Consider the following 18,358-nt stretch of genomic DNA (forward strand, 5'->3'; position numbering starts at 1 on the left):
CCTGTAAATACCCAATTGAACCCCAAGCCATAATAGATAGAACCTTCCTTGAGATAGAGGTCAGGTTTTAGGAAATCCTAAAAGTCTTAGATAATTTTAATATAGAGTTCATATCAACTACTGGTGGTTGCTCATGAATACCAGCCTAACTGCCTTGATAACTATGTAACTCACTGAATTTTCCTAAAATGAGAATTTTTTAATTACTTAAAAAATTTTAATTTACTTAATCTCCAATAAAAACTTTTTTCAGAGTCACTTTCAAGTATAAATTAAGTTTTCAATATGTCTGATACATTATTCCAACTATCTTCCCATAAACAATTAATGTGCCTGCATCCCTCACATCTACAGATACATCTAAACACAAACAGGCCTTCATTCTGTAGGACATGGGACTAAAACTGGAATTTCCTTTGATCCAGGAAGGTATCAAGAAGGCCATTTTTTTTTTGCCAAGATCAAAAGTATAATAGCAACAGTACTAACACAAGCTATGAAAAATAGATACAAAGACCTTACCTACCAGTAGTTTTCCATAGACTAGTCATCTCCTCCAGGGAGCTTCTTTGAGATTGACAAAGGAAAATAAAGAAAAGTGGGGGGAATTCTTTAGAATTTAGACTTTGGAAATAGCGTTAGTATGAGCAATATCAATAGGTATAAATAACTTGCCTGCCAAAAATTTAAGCCAGAATGTGATGCAGAGAGAACAAGACATAACACATGGTTGGCAAATTTTTGAAATGAAATAAAACTAGGAAACGTCTAAAATAACTTCAGCTGAATGATATATGGAGCAAAACACATTGACACTATGTTTAGGACCAAGATCATTGAAAAGAAACAGGAAAATGTGAATATAGAGAAAATTAAGTCACAAATCTTTTATAGCTATGGGCATTGGAAAAACTAAAAATAGCCAATTCTTAAGTACAAAACAATAATTTTCTGATGTGTTTGGGTAATAGAGACCTCCCCCCCCCCAAAATCACTAGTAGGAGGAAGAGAAGGTCAGGAAGTGATTTTTGTCAGTGTTGGAAGCCATTCAACCCCAAATGAAATGGTTTTTGTTTGTCCATAGTGTATTTGTCTTCCTCATCACTATGGCTCTGTTATGGGCTGGCTTCCCATTAGAGGTACCTAAAATCAGCCGTAAAATACCCTTGGGCTCACAGTTACCTCCCTCTTTCCAGGGGACACATGTCTCCCACGCAGTGCTCAGGGGACCCAGGGTGAAAGTTGGGGGGGAGCACTCCCAGGGCCAACCCACTGATGCTTGGGGATCAGGCCATGCCAGAAATCAAACCTGGGCCTCCAAATGCAGGTCTGTGCTCCAACCCTTTGGGCTGGTCTCCTGCAGTTTTTCTGGTTTTGATTTTTTATTTTTGGGTCACACCAGTGATTCTCAGGTGTTACTCCTGCCTCTGCACTCAGGAATCACTCCTGGCTGTGCTGGGGGGACCCTATGGGATGCTGGGGATTGAACTCAGCTCGGCCATGTGCAAGGCAAACACCCTCCCCTCTGTACTATCGCCCCGGCCCCTCCTGCAGTTTTGGTTTTTTTTTTTTTTTTTTGCTTTTTGGGTCACACCTGGCAATGCACAGGGGTTATTCCTGGCTCTGCACTCAGGAACCACCTCTGGTGGTGCTCAGGGGACCATTTGGGATGCTGGGAATCGAACCCGGGTCAGCCACGTGCAAAGCAAACGCCCTACCCATGTGCTATTGCTCCAGCCCCCGCTCCTGCAGTCTTTTTAAGCTCTCATTTATGGCCCGTTTATACCCTTCTCAGGCAATAAACTCTAACATGGTCAAATTGTATACACTTGTCATTTAGCTCCGTGTTTTTCACCCAGAGGCCAAATGGTCTCCTGTGAACCCCCTGGCTATTCTAAGAGGGCCACAGGTCATGCTCTCATACACGTAAAGCACAACATTACGGTCATGCACAGGTAAGGCCACAGGTAAGGCACAACATAAAACGAAGGAGCCAATTAGCAGAACTGGGGGTGAGGGGACACAGGAAGGAAAGAAGGTCAGAAGGGAACCATGATCCCCCCCAAATTGCTGAGAACCCCTGATTTGGAAGTCAGCAGCACTGCTGACTTGGGGGCACAGGTAATTCTGAGGGCCTGTTCTGTGCATGGTAGAATCTAGCAGCATCTTGGGTCTCCACCACTAGATGCCAGTAGCAACCCCACTCCCGGCTGTGACAACCAAAGTCTCGATATGTTGTTCCGTGTCCTGGGGGCGGGGCAGAGTCAACCCTGGCTGAGAACCTCTGGTTTCAAGGATGAAAGAATGACCCTCTGGGTGCTGGGGTGAACCCAGCCTCCTCCCATATGCAGAGAGGAGGAAACCAAGCTTGGTTGGTACACTGAACCCAGCGGCTCAAACGCACATACAGTGTCCGTTGAAGAACCAGCCCGGGGACCGCAGCTCCTAAATCCCAAGAACTCCACCATCCCACAACGTGAGCCACTCGCTCGCCACCAATAGGACTTTGCCATCCCCCTGATGATTGTTTTTATCTGAGCTGATTTGTTCAAACAAAACAGATTCATTTCCAAAGAGAGCAGGTAGGAGGTTCCTGGAAGAAGAACTCAGAGAGGATGGCAAAAAAGAGAAAGAGGGGCTGGAGTGATAGCACAGCGGGTAGGGCATTTGCCTTGCACGCGGCCGACCCGGGTTCAAATCCCAGCATCCCATATGGTCCCCTGAGCACCGCCAGGGCTAATTCCTGAGTGCATGAGCCAGGAATGACCCCTGTGCATTGCCGGGTGTGACCCAAAAGGAAAAAAAAAAAAAAGAAAAAGAGAAAGATTTGAAATGCTTGGTGAGAAGAGAGAGCCTGGGGCTGAGGGCAGTAGGAGTCAGTCCGTCAGGGGCGGAGGTCAAAGGCAGCCGGGGGAGGAGGGAGAAGAAGGCGTGGGGCGTAAAGCAAAAGCTTTCGGAGAGAACCGGCACATGGAAGGGCCAGGTGGGGCAGGGGCCAGGCGTGAAGAGACAGAAGTGCAAGAGCATGTGTGGGACCAGGCCCAAGGGGAGACTACCAGGAAGTAAGAGCATCAGGCATTGAGGAAGGACCAGGCAGGTAATGAGATGGGAGGGGAGTAGGTAGACATTTCGACATGCAGGTGAACGGAGGTGGGGCTGAAGGAAACCCGGCAAGGGGGTGTGGGGACATCGTGATGGGGAGAGAGTTAAGTACCATCCCTTTCTCAACTCCAGGCAGAGTGGAGTTTCTGTTATGATTGATGCTGTGCCTGTGAGTACCAGCCACTGACTGGAGTATTTTTCACCTCAATCTGAGGGACTGCAGAGATAGCACAGCGGGGAGGGTGTTTGTCTTGCATGTGGCCGACCCAGGTTCGACCCCTGGCATCTCATATGGTCCCCTGAGCACCACCAGGAGAAATTCCTGAGTGCATAGCTAGGAATAACTGCTGAGCATCACGGGGTGTGAACCAAAAGGCTGAAAAAAAAAAAAAAGAAGAAGAAATCCCAAAACCCAAACTAAGAACCACCTGGTATACACAACACATCTTGCAAAATGTCCTATCAATTCATTGTTAAAAAATAAAAAAGTGTATGGATTACATTTAAGGATGTTTGAGACTTTTCCTGTTCCTGCAGCTACTTGAGAAATAAAATATGCAACTTCAACACACAGACATGAGAGACAGAGAAGCAAAGACAACGCCATGACAGGCTCATAAAGGAGCCAGAAGAAGCTAGGCCTAGGTTTCGGTTCCAGAATTCCTGGAACTGAGCACAGCTACCTGGAATTGAGTCATGATTTCCCCTGAAGTGAGATAGCCATGGTGAGGTCAACCAAGGGTTTACCAATCAGATGCAGGTAGGGAAGCCCCCCATATAACCCTTATTCAGCTTTTATGCAACCTTTATATAACTCCAACTTATAACCAATGAGCTAAGTACAGGTAGTGGAAAGCCCCTCAGACTACAGCCAAAAGGGTGGTCCTTGGAAAGTCCCTGTTATATAATGCTATGGTATAAAAGCCCTTTACTTTTGAGACTTGGGGCCACTCATTCCAAGAAGGCTACCACTGTGTCGGTGAGCCGGACGAGGGCCCTAGCTCAAGCTAGCCAAGCTAGCCAATAAAGACCCTTTGCTTACTGCATCACAACTTGTCTTTGAGGAGATTCCTCTGAGGAGATCTCAGCCCAGTTTAACACTCTCTCTCCCCCCCCCTCTCCCTCTCTCTCTTTCCCCCCTCTCTTTCTCTCCCTCCCCTTCTCTCTCTCTCCCTCTCTCTCTCGCTCTCTCTCTCATTAATTGCTGAAGGAAAATACCAAGTGAGGAACAGCTTTATCACCACAGGTCTTGCCAGCAACTCATATTTCTTCAGATTTGACTTTTCAAAAACAAATTTCTGGAAAACTGTCTAGTTTATGTGAGGGTATTTTTTTTTGTCATTTACACCTTCCAGCTTTTGTGGATTGAAATGTTAATTAAAAAAAATAAACAATTTAGGAATTCAATGAATGTTGCAAATTGGGAAATAATCAGGAATTCTATGAAGACATCTCATGTTTTGCCCTGTACAAGAAACATGTATGCAAACATGGATCATAGCTAAGTTTATCAAACTATCTAGACACCAAAAGAAACACTCGAGTGGGGCAGAGCGATAGTACAGCAGGCAGGGCATTTGCCTTGCACAAGGCCGACCCAGGTTCAATCCCTGGCATCCCATGGTCCCCCAAGCCCCACCAGGAGTCATTCCTGAGTGCAAAGCCAGGAGGAACCCCTGAGCATCACTGTATGTGACCCAAAGAGAAAAAAAAAGAAAAGAAAAAAGAAAGAAAAGAGAGGAAGAAAAAATAAACACTTATGTGAATACAAATACAGATCTATAATACAAATGGTGAAAATTGTGAAACAAAGTACAGTAACTAATAGCAAGTAAGTCAGACAGGTCCAAACACTACTAGCATTGTAGTATTAGATAGTATTACCTACAAGCTAGTATAATAGGATTATTATGAGGATTAAATGAGACTGTCATATAAATGACTTAAGGAGTGCTTTCCTAAACAAAGGTTTAACTACAGTATCTTAGCATCATCAGAATAAATAAAATTCATTTCTTAAAACCTGAGCATTTTCATATGTATTTAAATGTTGATGATGATGATGATGATGATGATGTTCTGGGGGTCACATCCAGTGATGCTTAGGGTTTACTCCTCTCTCTGTGCTTAGGGATCACTCCTAGTGGTACTGAGGGACCATATGTGGTGCTAGGGATAGAACTGGGGTTGGTCACATGCAAGGCAAGTTGCTTCAACCCCTCTTTATTCATTTTAATGTGTTCCCCTTCCCTTTGCTTTGTCATTATTGCAGTGACACACTTAATTGTGATAGTCACACACTTCTTGGTAGTGCTCTCCAGAGACCACACCCTTGTTGTCATTATGGCACCAGAGCAGCTAGGGTCACTCTGAGACATGGATAGTGAGAGGACTCAAACTCACAGCTTTGTGACACACAACAGACACAACTCTCACTCATCTACATCCACTAGGCCTGTCTTGCTGAGCCTTAATCCTGGCACCCATTTTAATCTGGGCAGGTGCTTACTCATTCTTCATTCTTCCTAGCTCAGGCTGATCTGAGACGAATGACTCCAAAACAGCCGTTCTCCAAGTCTGACTCATCAACTCCTAAGGTCCCTGTGGCCCTTTCAGAGAGCCTATGAAGTCAGCACCATTAAAATCATAATTGATCAAATATCAATTCTAAATGTATTAATAATGCTAAAATTATTTATGAGTATGCTCAGATTTTTCTTTCTTTTTTCTTCTTGCGGTGATGGAAGGGAACCCAGTGTCTCACACATCACTTGTATCTTGTATCACTTGTCATCCCGTTGATCTTCGATTTGCTCGAGCGGGTACCAGTAACGTCTACACTCATCCCTGTCACGTGCTAGTGTAGCCCAATGATATCTGCTTGCTGCAGGAACAGGAAGAGCCTCAAACCGTTCATTCAGGGTTTTGACGAAGAAGTCTGACCATCTCGTTGGTGGGCGGCCACACGGTTTTTTGATGTCCTGTGGAATCCAGTCAGTAACAGCTCTAGTCCAGCGGTCATCTCTGAATCACATTACATATCCGGCCCATCTGATTTTCGACGCCTTGGCAAACCAAGACAGCGTCCCTGATTCTTGACCGTCAATGGAGGTCGGAACTCCCGATTCCTTCTCTCACTTGAGTGAAATGTGATACCCTTTCCATTCCTCTTTGGGATACCTTGTACTCATTTTCTAATATTTTTGTTGCTTTCTGTGTGTTGCCGTTTGCATTACAAAAGCAATGATGGCAACACTTCTGATATTTTAGAAGTGATATCAAGACAAGGGTTCAAAGATGTATAAGAGAATGTGTCATCTATTAATGTATTATGGTGCTAGGGATCAATCCCAAGAATTTTATTCTTCTTAGGAGGTGGGGGGCACACACTTGGTGGCGCTCAGGGACTACATCTGGCTCCGTGCTCAGGGGGTCATACCTGGAAGTAGTAGTATGGGGGCCATAACTATAGGGGGTGCCAGAATTCAAACCAGGGTCACAGTCCCAACCACGTGCTAGGTAAACACCTTAACTTTTACATTATCATCTCTGGTCCAAGACTTCACAATCTTTTGTTCACAGCAGAAAGAAATAAAACACTAGTTTCACCTAGGAATGTCCTAGATGAAGTGGTACTTTTAGTAAAGCAGGTAGGGTGCTTGCCTTGCATATGGACGCCCTGGGTATGAGTCTTAGCACCCATTTGGTCCCCCAAGCTTGCCAGGATTGATCTCTGAGAGCCTAGCCAGGAGTGAGCCCTGAGCATCACCAAATGTGGCCCCCAAACAAAAACAAATTAGAAATAGATAAAGTAGTACTTTTTATTAAATTTTGATCTTTGGTGTTTTTCCTTCAACACTCCCTGTGAGGTATTCAGAAGGCAGAACTGTGGCATATCTAAGCAGGAGAGTTGTCTTAATAAAAGCACTTGAGTTATGTGTCGAACTAGCCCGTTTTCCCTGGAACATCATTCCTTTACTTGACTAAATGACAAACTGTGGTAATCAGATTTGATATTTGGCAGACGTGTTCTTAAAAATTAATGAAGCAAGTTTGTCATTTCAAGGAAAAACAACTGACAATATTATTACCAATGTTCATTAAGAAATAAGAATTTTGAAGAACTCTTATCTGTCTCCGTGAACTTGATAATTTGCCAATAGCTTAAAGACTTTACTAATCAGATCATTGGTTGCAGGATAGCATTGGTTTGTGCTTTGTCCTCTGCCACAAGGAGTTTAGGCTTATTGAGTTATACCCATCACAACGCTCCTGAAGCACTCCCGTCTCCTCGGTATCCATCTTTAACTTCTCTGTGCTCTGCTTTCTCTACCTGTTAATCACTCATTTCCCCTAAGTAGTCCCTGTGGCTTGTAAAGTGACTTGTAAAGCCAAATTCCTCGCGAGCTCTGATTTTGTAAAGTGAAATGTTGCTCTTCTCCTTCCCTTATGTTCTTTGCATAGTTTACTTCAGAGCAATGTCCTTTTTGTATAGACACAGAAAGACAGTTAATGCTATGTTTTTGCAACTTGGGAGTTAATTGACACCTTATAAATATTCACTCCTGTGCATCTGCTTTCTCGACCTAAGCTTCAGTTACCCTTAGTTCCTAGCACCCCAAAATCAGGGTCCTGATGAGGGACTAGATGGACCCAGGGCAAGCTGTGAGCTACCCTGGCATCGAAACGGGCCAGGCCAAGCCCATAATACTTAACCTAACTATAAGTTAAGAGCATGGTCATGGACAAATTCTGTCATGATCCTAAGAGTAACAACTGGATTAGGACCCTTCTAGGGGTAGGAAAGACTAATCTGGCCTGAGCACTGTAGTCTGGGAGCTATAGTGAGATGTCCCCAGGAGAGCCACCCTATAAGCTTAATGTATCTTACTGTGTCCATACAAAATGACTAATATTAAGAAGAAATAGAATTAAGATGAATATTTAAAGGGTTGTTGGACTAAGGAAAGGAGAAACACGCTTAGATGGTATTTGGCCCTTGAGGGGATCTCCTGGCTGCAGGAGATCTTTAGAAGAGCTTCCCCGGAAGGAAGGGCCTTTATTGTGCTGATTGTGCTGTCCACCTGTGTGGTTGCGACCCCCAAGACTTGGAGGTTGGTGATACACAAAGACTGTGAGATGGAGCATGGAGAGATTAGCATGGGGGAAAAAGAGGAGACGAGAATGAGGGCCGGTATTAGACTGGAAAGGGGAGCGCGAGTGAGACTGGAACAGGCATGTGGGGAGAATGGAATAAACGGCAACTGATCACCAACCAGCCCAGCGGCCCTGTTCCCTCCTTCATGTGTCTGTTGGCGGTGGCTATAGGCGGGGATGGGGAAGCGGCTCATGGCCACGGAACGCACATGGCGGGCGAGAGAGACACCGCCACCGCCAGCTGGCTCACTCATTTATTTTATGATTACACACAATTGTCGATATTAGTGAATGGGTTTTTTTAAAACCGTAAAATGACTTGTGATCATAATTTGAAAGATCTGTGACTTGGTGAATTAATATTTTCCAAATGACCCATATGTGCTATTATAGAATCAATCACAGGTGGGGTCAAAGATCTATTCGGTATAGAAATTAGATCAGTGGATTCCTTGATATTTTATATTCCATAGTTCCATAGTTCAGGGGCTAGAGGGACAGCACAGTAGTTAAGGAGACTGCCTTGCACGCATTCAATCCAAGCTTGATCCCTGGCACCCCAAAATCCCCCAAGACTTCCAGGAGTGATCCCTGAGCAGAGAGCCAGGTAAACCCTGAGCACAGCCAGATGTGTCCCCACAGTTCAACCAGCTCTAAGAAGCTAACCTGACATCCAGAGAAGCATATCTTAGTATAGGGAAAGTGTTTGAAGAGAGAAAGCTGTGTTTATTGCAAGCTCAATTTGGCAGAAGACAGATGGGTATCCTCAGATCTCTGCTCATTTCCTTTGTCTTGGGAACTTTTAGGAAGGGGTGAGAAAAAAGGTTAGGAATGTGGGGGCTTCGGGTTGGAGGCATCTGGTTTGGTTGGCCCATCTTGATAAGCAGAGGCCTTAAAAAATCTTCTGCCTTAGGGGCATCTGGATGGTGATATATATACAGGGTGAGGGGTGCTAGATAAAAAAGGATTAAGTTCTTGAGGTCATCAGGCCATCTAGCTGTCTGTATTTTTGTCTGCAAATTAATTTTCTCCCTGTATATTCCTCTTTGAAGCATCACTTGCAAAAGTCATTATTTCTGCTCCTATTTTTGTTGTTTGTTGTGGGCATCATACCCAGTAATGCTCAGGGGCTACTCCCAGTGGTGCTCAGGAGACCCTATGGTACCAAGGATCTAATCTGTGTAAAAACACAAAAAAGAAAAAAGGGGGAGGTCGAGGAGGAGAGCACCTCACCGTGGGCACCACCGCACCACGCCAGGCACAAGGCACAGGGCAGCGGCGCTGTCTCTGCGTTCGGTAGTCTCCAGCCGCTTCCCCCACCCCGGGGAGATTGATGGCGATGATGAGGCAGGCGAAGGAAGGAATGGAGCCAAGCTGGTTGGTCTCAATTATAGTTTATTCCAATCTCCTCTCTATACACTCCCGTCTCTTTCTCTCTGCTTCTTCCCCCGAGCCCCCTCATACAGCCACCTTAAATCCCCCCCACATCAGGGGCCAGGGCTTACACATAGGTATGGTTACAATCAAAAGGGGGTAAAGTTCTAACCCTTAGGGATGCTTTTACTAGGACAGATACTCTTTCAGCAGGACACCCGCCCAAGAGCAGAATCCCATGGGTGTGTTTCTCCTCTCCTTGTCCAACTAACATATAAGTATTCATATTATTAGTCATTTTGTATGGACATAGCAAGAGATGCATTAAGCTTATAGAATTGCTCTCCTGGGGTCACCTCGATCTCAGACTACAGTGCTCAGGCCAGATTAGTCTTTCCTAGCCCTAGCAGGGTCCTAGTCTCATCATTGCTTTTGGATCATGACATGACATGTCCATGACCAAGCTCTTAACATATAGTTAAGCATTAGGCACTTTGGCCAGGCCCATCTCGATGCCAGGGTAGCTTACCCTGGGTCCGTCCCGTCCCTTGTCGGGACCCTGCTTTTGGGGGTGCTAGGAAGTAAGGGCAGCTGAGGCTTAAGTCAAGAAAGCAGATGCCGTAGAGTGAATAATATTTGAAGCCAACTAGCCAACTAAATCCCATGTTACCAAAGCATATTAACAACTGTCTTTCTTTGTCCATACAAAAAGGATACTGTTTTAAAGTAAACTATTCAAAAGACATAAGAGAGGAGAAAGGCAATATTAACTTACAATACAAGTTCACTGTCCTAGCAAGGTCTGACCTTACAAATTAACAGTTTGATTAGGGGAAGAGCTGAATAACTAGTTGGGGAAGGGAGCATAGAAGTGATTACAGATAAATAAAGGAATGGGAGTGACTCGGGAAGCACCTTGATGGGCGTGACTGATATACCTAAACTCCTAGTGGCAAGGGGAGCAGGACGTACCAATGTAGTCTAGAATTGTTTAGAGATTATTACCAGATAAGCCCAAACTCTGTGGCAAGGGAGAAAGGACAAACCAATGATATCCTACATAATCCACAGGTCTCCTGCATGTAAAATGTGTGCTCCGGGCTATCTCCTCAACTTCTCTAGTTTGGGATAGCTTTATCTTTTATGCAATGAGCACAGCTAGGGAAATACATTTTCTTTTACTCTTTTCTGTTACAGAATATTTGAGATAAATTTCCCACCTCTGTAAACTAGCTAGCCTTTGTACAAGCATTAAGTGAAAGAGTTATTAACATTTGCCCAAGCCAGTTCATCAATCCTAAATAGCTATGTTCTTTTTTGTTTGAGGGGGGAGAGGTGTATAAATGGTAGGGGCTGTGGTCTCATTCACTTATCAAGTTTTGGTATAATATCAAAGAAAAATACCCATGAGTCAGTGACATGGCTCAGTGGTAGAGCTCATGCCTGGCATGTGTGAGGAGCTGGGGTCAATCACCGGAAGGAAGGAAGAAAGGAAGAAAGAGAAAGACAATGATTTGAAAGTGCTACCTAAATAATCCCCCTTTCTTAATTGCATTTTTGCAAGGCAAAATTTTCCTTCTTATCTTTCAATCCACACAAAATATCACCTTTTAGTGCTGTAGGTATGCACTTGCCTGGCATTCAGCCAGCCTAGGTTTGATCCCTGGCCCCCATATGGTCCCCCCAGCCTGTCAAGAGTGAGTGCAGGGGCTGGAACAATAGCACAGCAGGTAGGGCATTTGCTTTGCACACGGCCAACCCAGGTTTGATTCCCATTATCCCATATGGTCCCCTGAGCACTGCCAGGAGTAATTCCTGAGTGTACAGCCAGGAGTAACCCCTGTACATCGCCAGGTGTGACCCAAAAAGAAAAAAAAAAAAAGAGTGAGTGCAGAGCCAGGAGTAAGCCCTGAGTACTGGTGGATGTGGCTCAGAATTTTTAAAAATCCCTTTTTAAAATGAAGCAAACATAAGAATACAGATTTTTATATGATTCTGGCAAGAATTAAAGAGACTTAAATAAATTGAGAAATAATTCCACACAGACTTTTAGATTTGGGGGAATCTATAGTTTTCACAAAAGCACATCGCATTAACATCTAAAAGTTTATGTAAGAGGGACTGGAGAGTTAGCACAGTGGGTAGGGCGTTTGCCTTGCACTCGGCCGACCCGGGTTCAAATCCCAGCATCCCATATGGTCCCCTGAGCACCGCCAGGAGTAATTTCTGAGTGCAGAGCCAGGAGTAACCCCTGTGCATCGCCAGTTGTGACCCAAAAAACAAAAACAAACAAAAAAAAAGATTAAAAGTTTATGTAAGATGTCACTGTCATCCCGTTGCTCATCAATTTGTTCGAGCGGGCACCAGTAGCATTTCTCATTGTGAGGCTTATTGTTACTGTTTTTGGCATATCCAATACGCCACGGGTAGCTTGCCAGGCTCTGCCATGCGGGCGCAATACTCTCGGTAGCTTACCAGGCTCTCCGAGAGGGGCGGAGGAATTGAACACGGGTCGGCCACGTGAAAGGCGAATGCCCTACCACTGTGCTATGTAAGATGAATCTTTAAAAATTATTTTAATTTTTAATATGGTAATATTAAAAGCTATATAGTTTTTTAAAAGATCTTTAATTTTCCTTTGGGGCCACACCTGCTGGTCTTCCTGGGCTAATCATGGTGTGGTGGAGTTGGATTGTTTCTCACTGGTGTTGGAGAAACATGCGGTACCAGAGAGTAAACCTGGGGCTCCAGTGTCCATGTACTTCAGCCCTTTGAGTTATCTCCCTAGCCTCTATCTTCAGTATTCTTTAAGAGTGCAAAGAGGTTCTGAGATCAAAGAACATAATTTCCACTATTCTAAAACAGTCTTTCACTTTGGGTTGGTGTCTTGACATTCACAGGAAGTTAGTTTAGCCAGTGGGACATTTTAGAATCTTCAAGAGGTAGAATCAATCCTGTATATTCATGTTCACAGTAATAGGTAAGTCTGGCAGAGTAGGATCATTGAGTTTAAGAAAGGCAAGTCGAAGGTTCTTTGCAAAAGACAGTCCGCAAGTCTGCATCAAGGATAGAATAGCCTAAATCCCCTTTGATTAGGAATTGTATGCTCTAGGTATGTGCCTCTATAGATCAGGTAGAACATCTTTTTCTGGTCAAAAAAAGACAAAAGGGTATTTCAATTGGATCTCACCCTGGGTTCACAATTCCTCCTCAAGGGGGCATAATAAAAGTGTTAATAGCTGTACCTTCTCAAATTTAAGTCCAAGATTGATGTGGGTCCCCCTCTGTTGAGTCTCCTTTCAACAAGTGAACAATGTCAGCCCTGAACCTGAAGGTGAGGACCTTTCAGAGTCTCACCTTTAGTCTGAGAGTAAAAAGCGATGACTACACTTGGATATTGATTGGGTTCTGAATTCAATTAAGAAATAAAAGCCACAAAAACGGTTCGACCCATTTCGGCCTCTTGATGTCCTGAAATTTCCATCTCACTGTGATGAAAAGAGTCGAGGCTGTCTTTAAAAACATCAAAATGGGCAGGGGCTAGCTTCGAATGGAATTGCTTCTGAAACCAGACAGAGCAGCACCAGGGAGGGCAAAGCAATAAGTGACCGGAAGTCACCAGTAAGCTCTTCACTCCTTTCGTTCATGCCAGGAAGATTCACAGTAATAGGTAAGTCTGGCAGAGTAGGATCATTGAGTTTAAGAAAGGCAAGTTCTTAAACTTAAACGCCCCGGAGGCTATCACCTCCAACATCCACCTGGTCATCTGGTCACAAAGTGACCCCCGATTCCATCTCTCCTACGCGGACAAAGTAAGGGATAACGATTCAGATGCCCCTGGGATTGGCCTGCCCGAACCGGTGGCCTCGGCAGATTGACTCCACCTGTCAAGAGGCCCCAGTGGCGCGGTTCGAGTTCAGAAGGTCCTCTCGGAGGGCGGACCGGACAGCTTAGCACGAGGAGACCCGGCACGGACTAACGGCCTAGTGTCCGGAAGCTATTATCAGGGAAGCGTCTTGACTCGCCTTCCCATCTGTGATCCGCTTTTTCCCCCGTTACTTCTCGGCGTCACCCCTTTCTTTCCAGGCGGTTGGTTCTGCTGGATGGGAGACAGCTGGTCCTCCAACTCCCTGAGTCATCATCATTAAAATGCCGTCCTCCAGCGGCTCTCTCGGGCTCCCTCTCCTGGGGGCCCAACCTCCGCCACAACGCCTCTCTCTCCCTCTCTTCCCTCGCTCGCCCGCTCGCTCTCTCCTGGGTTTGACAGCAACGTCCTTGGGGGCCACCTAAGAGGTGGCGACCGGCAAGGCGGAGGCTCCACTGGACCGCGCGCATCGCCCCATCACTAGGCAACGCGCGCGGAGATCCGGGGCGGGGCCAAGGCGCCAGGTGAGCCGGGGCAGGGGCGGGGCCGCGCCGCGAGGTGACGCGAGGCCACGCCCCGGGGCGAGGGCGCTGAGGGCGGAGCCACGCGAGGCCGGGGCGTGGCCTCGCGGGAGTTTTGGGGGGGCCCGCCCCGCCCCGCCCCCGTCGCCGCCGCCGCCCCCGCCGCCACCGCCGCGTCCCTCCACAGGCGGCGCGCGCAGCCGCCCGCGGCGCCCGAGGCAGCGCAGGGGTTAAGGCGGCCGGCGCCACCTGGGCGCCGCTGAGGAGACCCGCGCGCCGGCGAATCCCGCGCGGGCGCGGCGAACAGGTGCCCGCGCGCGTCAGGCGCCGGCGAGGGGCGGCGAGAGGGGCGCGGCCGGAAGCGCGGGGCGGGCCGCGGCGGGGCCCGGTGAGCGGGAGGAGCCGCGGCGGGCCGGCAGGAAGGAGCTCGCCGGGCTGCGCGACGCGCGATGAGGCGCCGTCGCCTCGGCCCCTGCAGCAGCAGCAGCAGCCGCCGCCGTCGCCGCGGCTGCCGCCGGGGCTGCCGCCGGGCCCAGGGACAGGGACATGGAGCGCGGCTGCAGGGCGCGGCCGCGGGCAGCAGCAGCAGCAGCAGCAGCAGCGAGCGTCGCGGCCCCCGCGGAGCGCAGTCCGCCCCGTGAGGCGCTGCCCGGCCGGCGGCGGCAGCAGCAGCAGCAGCAGCAGCAGCAGCAGCAGCAGCAGCAGCAGCAGCAACAGGGCGGCTGATCCCCGGCTTTGGGGGGGGCGGGGGGGCGGCGTCGCTCTCGCGACCTCCCCGGTTCGGCCGCGCGGCCCCCCGATCTTCCCTTGCTCGGCCTCCCCTCGGCCACCCCGCTCTCCCCGGCGCGCGCCGAGCAGCCGAGTCCGGGGGCCGCGCGGGGCGGGGGCGCGGGGGAGGGGCGGCCGGCGCGCGCCGCGCCCAGGGCTTCGCGGGGACCCGGGGGGCGCGTGCCGCGGGGCGCGGGGCGCGGGGCGCGGCGCGGCGCGGCGGGGCCCCTCCCCCCTGCAGCCTGGCGCGCGCCGGCCGGGCCGCACCGCTGCGGGCTCGGCGCGCGCGGGCCATGTCCGCCTTCTGCCTGGGCTTGGCCGGCCGCGCTTCAGCACCCGCCGAGCCGGACAGCGCCTGCTGCATGGAGCTGCCCGCCGCGGCCCCGGACGCCGTGGGGAGTCCCGCCGCCGCCGCCGCCGCCGCCGCCGCCGCCCTCGTCTCCTTCCCCGGGGGCCCCGGGGACCTGGAACTGGCGTTCGAGGAGGAGCTGGCGCTGCTGGCGGCCGGGGAGCGGCCGTCCGAGCCCGGGGAGCAGCCCGCGGCCGAGCCCGCGCCTCCGGCCGACGGCGCCGCGCCGCCGCCCGCGCAGGATCCCGAGCTGCTGTCGGTGATCCGGCAGAAGGAGAAGGACCTGGTGCTGGCGGCGCGGCTGGGCAAGGCGCTGCTCGAGAGGAACCAGGACATGAGCCGGCAGTACGAGCGGATGCACAAGGAGCTGACGGACAAGCTGGAGGTGAGGACCGCGCGCCCCACCCCCACCCCTGCGGGGTCCCCCCCGGAGCGCCGGGGCGCGGGGCGCGGGGCGGGGCCCGCGCTGGAATGGATGGAGTGTTCGGGACCGTCAGACCTGCGCGCGCCCGGAGCCGCCTGGCCTGTTTTAAATATTTTTTTAATTGATTTTTTTTTTCTCTCTCTCTCTCCTTCCACCTGCTTCTTCGCAAATGGGTCCGTTTCCAGTTGCACCCGCGCGGCGGGCGGGCGGGCGGGCCGTTCTCCCCAGGCCCCGTAGCGGGAACCCGGGGTAGAGCTGGGGGCATGACTAATTTATACGGCACTCGGGGACGCGTGCACGCGCAGAGGCGGCCGGGCCCCGGAGCAATTGGAATCGTGCTCCGGCTTTTCTTCCGAGAAGTGGTTAATCGCGCTAATCCGGGGGTGAGCCCGGAGCGCCCCGTTGGCCGAGTTCAGACCTCCAGGTGCCCTTGTCTGAACTTCCCGGCCGCGCGGCGTGGTGGGGATCAAGGGCCCCTCGAGGGGCTTTACTGATAAAGTCTCCAAACACTCGGGGATTAGGCCGCGCGCTTCCCCTGCAGAGCCCGGCCCGCCTGCGCTCAACATGTGACCCTGGGAACCGGTTTGATGAGGACCGCAGCGTCCTGCGTGTATTGGAAAAAAGTACTTTTCTGTGACCTAGGGCTCACGCGTGCAGTGGGCAGAGTGCGTGCGACCTTTTGAGAGCCCTAACACTGGACTGTTATTTCTAAAAAGCCCTTCCTGCTTATATATGCCAGTTCTCTGGACCAAAGTCGTTTGAAGCTGTGCCCCCTTTTCTTGTCCTTAACTAGGAAGCGTTTTTGTGAAGCTTGGAAACATTTAAGCAAAGGGGGTGGGGGAGAAGGGAGGAGGCGAGGGGAGTGAAGGACACCTCCGGCAATAAAGATCATTTATTTACTCTTGTTACTCAGTTTGGTGGCGTCATCGGTTCTTCTCATTCTTGGGAGAGAACAGTACAGCCCCGAGGTCCTGCGTATGGCCTGAAATGGACCCTTGCTTTGGTTCCCTTGTCCCTATGATTCTATCACCACAGTCAGAATGTAGATTGAGATTCATTTCTATCGTAAGATTTCAGTGTGTGGGCAGTCTAATCAAAAGCACATCAGGGGGAAGAAAAGGAAGCCAGGGAGTTCGGTTGGCATGTTAACTAGGTCTGTGGCCTGATGAGCTCCTGAGATACCCCTCTGAAAGGTGGTTTGTGAGACCTATAGGTAGACTGCCAAAAAGCAACCCAGTGAATTGTTTAATTTTCTGTAGAAGTAGAGGTCTGGAAATAAAAGAGTGTCTATTTTTTTTTTAAGGGATTCGATTACCACGACTATATAAAAGTACTGCCGCAGAGATTTACTGGGTGACTGGCGGGTCCTTCAGGGGAGAGGCTTGATTGAAGAGACAGCTAACTTGAAAGGGCCATCAGATCAGTTTGATTTGCGATGGATTTCAGAGTGTGCAGTGACATACAATCTGGGTTCCCTGCGGAGCCTTTATACATTTGTTCAACAAAGAAAAAAAAGATTGCAAACTTCCACACTACAAGGAAAGTTCTGTCAAAAGTGAAAGTGTAAATTACCCCTGACTTTCTGTTACTCACTTGATGGGCAGTAAGATCATTTAAAGCTCCAACTAGCTTTGTAAAAATCTCCACTCTCGTAGCAAGCATGTGAACTATAGTATTAAAAGTTTGGCTTTAATTTGTGGTGGTTGATTTTACACCATTGTGAATGTATTTAAAGCTCCATCACCATATGCTTAAAAATAGTTAAAATGTAGGGACCGGAGAGATAGTACAGTAGGTAAGGCAACAAGCCAAGTCAACCTGGGTTCAGTCACAGCCAGCAGTGATCCCTGAGCACAGAGCCAGGAGTAAATGGGCTCTGAGCACAGTCCGTTGTGACCCGAAAACAAACCCCCAAAAAGGCTGAGATGCAAATTTTATGTATATTTGGCTGAAATTAAAATAATTGTTAGTATTTTTTTAAAAAGTCAAATAAATTTATCAGTCTAAGCTGTGTGATGGGGTAGAAGTATTTAGTTATACTTTTTTTCCCATACACATTTAAAATTATTAAAAATTCTAACATTTTTTGGTTTGTCTTTATTTGTTTGGATGAGGGGAGCCCACATCCAGTAGTTGCTTGGGCTTACTTCTGGCTCTGTGCTCAGGGATCATTCCTGGCAGTGCTCCGGAGATTAATGTGGTTTCAGGTAGTGAATTTGGGTCAGTAGCACGCAAGGCAAGCATCTTAATCCCTGACTATCTCTTCTGCCTTTTTGTTTGTCAGATTTTGCACCCAAGTATATTATTTATATATATACATATATATATATATATATTTCAACCCTTTGAATTATCTCCTCAGCCCTGGCTCCAGTACTTTTTAATGTATACTTTTAAATATCTTTTATATTATCATTAGTTGCTTCCTAATTCCTCTAATTCCTTTAGTATTAATGTGGGAGTACAAATCTGATTAGTAGATGACTTTCATTTGATACTTGCTGATAAATTTTTCCTGTATTATTTATTTTTGAGCAGCCTAGATTTTAGAATGTCTGCTTAGCAGAATACTTTCAAAAGTTTGTTTTTTATTTTGGGGTCGCACCTGGCACTGCTCAGGGCTTATTCTTAGTTCTGTGCTCACAGATCATACTTGGTAAGGCTCAGGGGCCATATGTGTTGCCAGGAATTGAACACAGTCAGCCATGTTGAAGGAAAATAAGTGCTTTACCCGCTGTACTATCTCTCTGGCCCCATTTTTAAAAGTTTAACAGCTATTCCCTGTATGAAACTAAATT

General features: G+C 48.3%; 1 protein-coding gene across 3 annotated transcripts in view; it reads left to right on the plus strand.

Moving 5' to 3' along the window:
* The first annotated feature begins 14,995 nt into the window (after positions 1-14,995).
* The window catches only part of BICDL1 (BICD family like cargo adaptor 1), a 95,339-nt gene continuing 91,976 nt past the window's right edge, over positions 14,996-18,358 (plus strand). For all 3 annotated transcript variants that reach the window (XR_008631371.1, XM_055146643.1, XM_055146644.1), the window contains exon 1: positions 14,996-15,521. Coding sequence is in view for 2 of the 3 variants with exons in the window: in XM_055146643.1 (XP_055002618.1) it covers positions 15,081-15,521 (441 nt within the window). In the remaining variant the exon portion in view is untranslated. The remainder of the gene's footprint in view (positions 15,522-18,358) is intronic.

The sequence above is a fragment of the Sorex araneus genome, chromosome 9, assembly GCF_027595985.1.
Source record: "Sorex araneus isolate mSorAra2 chromosome 9, mSorAra2.pri, whole genome shotgun sequence".
In the NCBI taxonomy this organism is placed as follows: domain Eukaryota; kingdom Metazoa; phylum Chordata; class Mammalia; order Eulipotyphla; family Soricidae; genus Sorex; species Sorex araneus.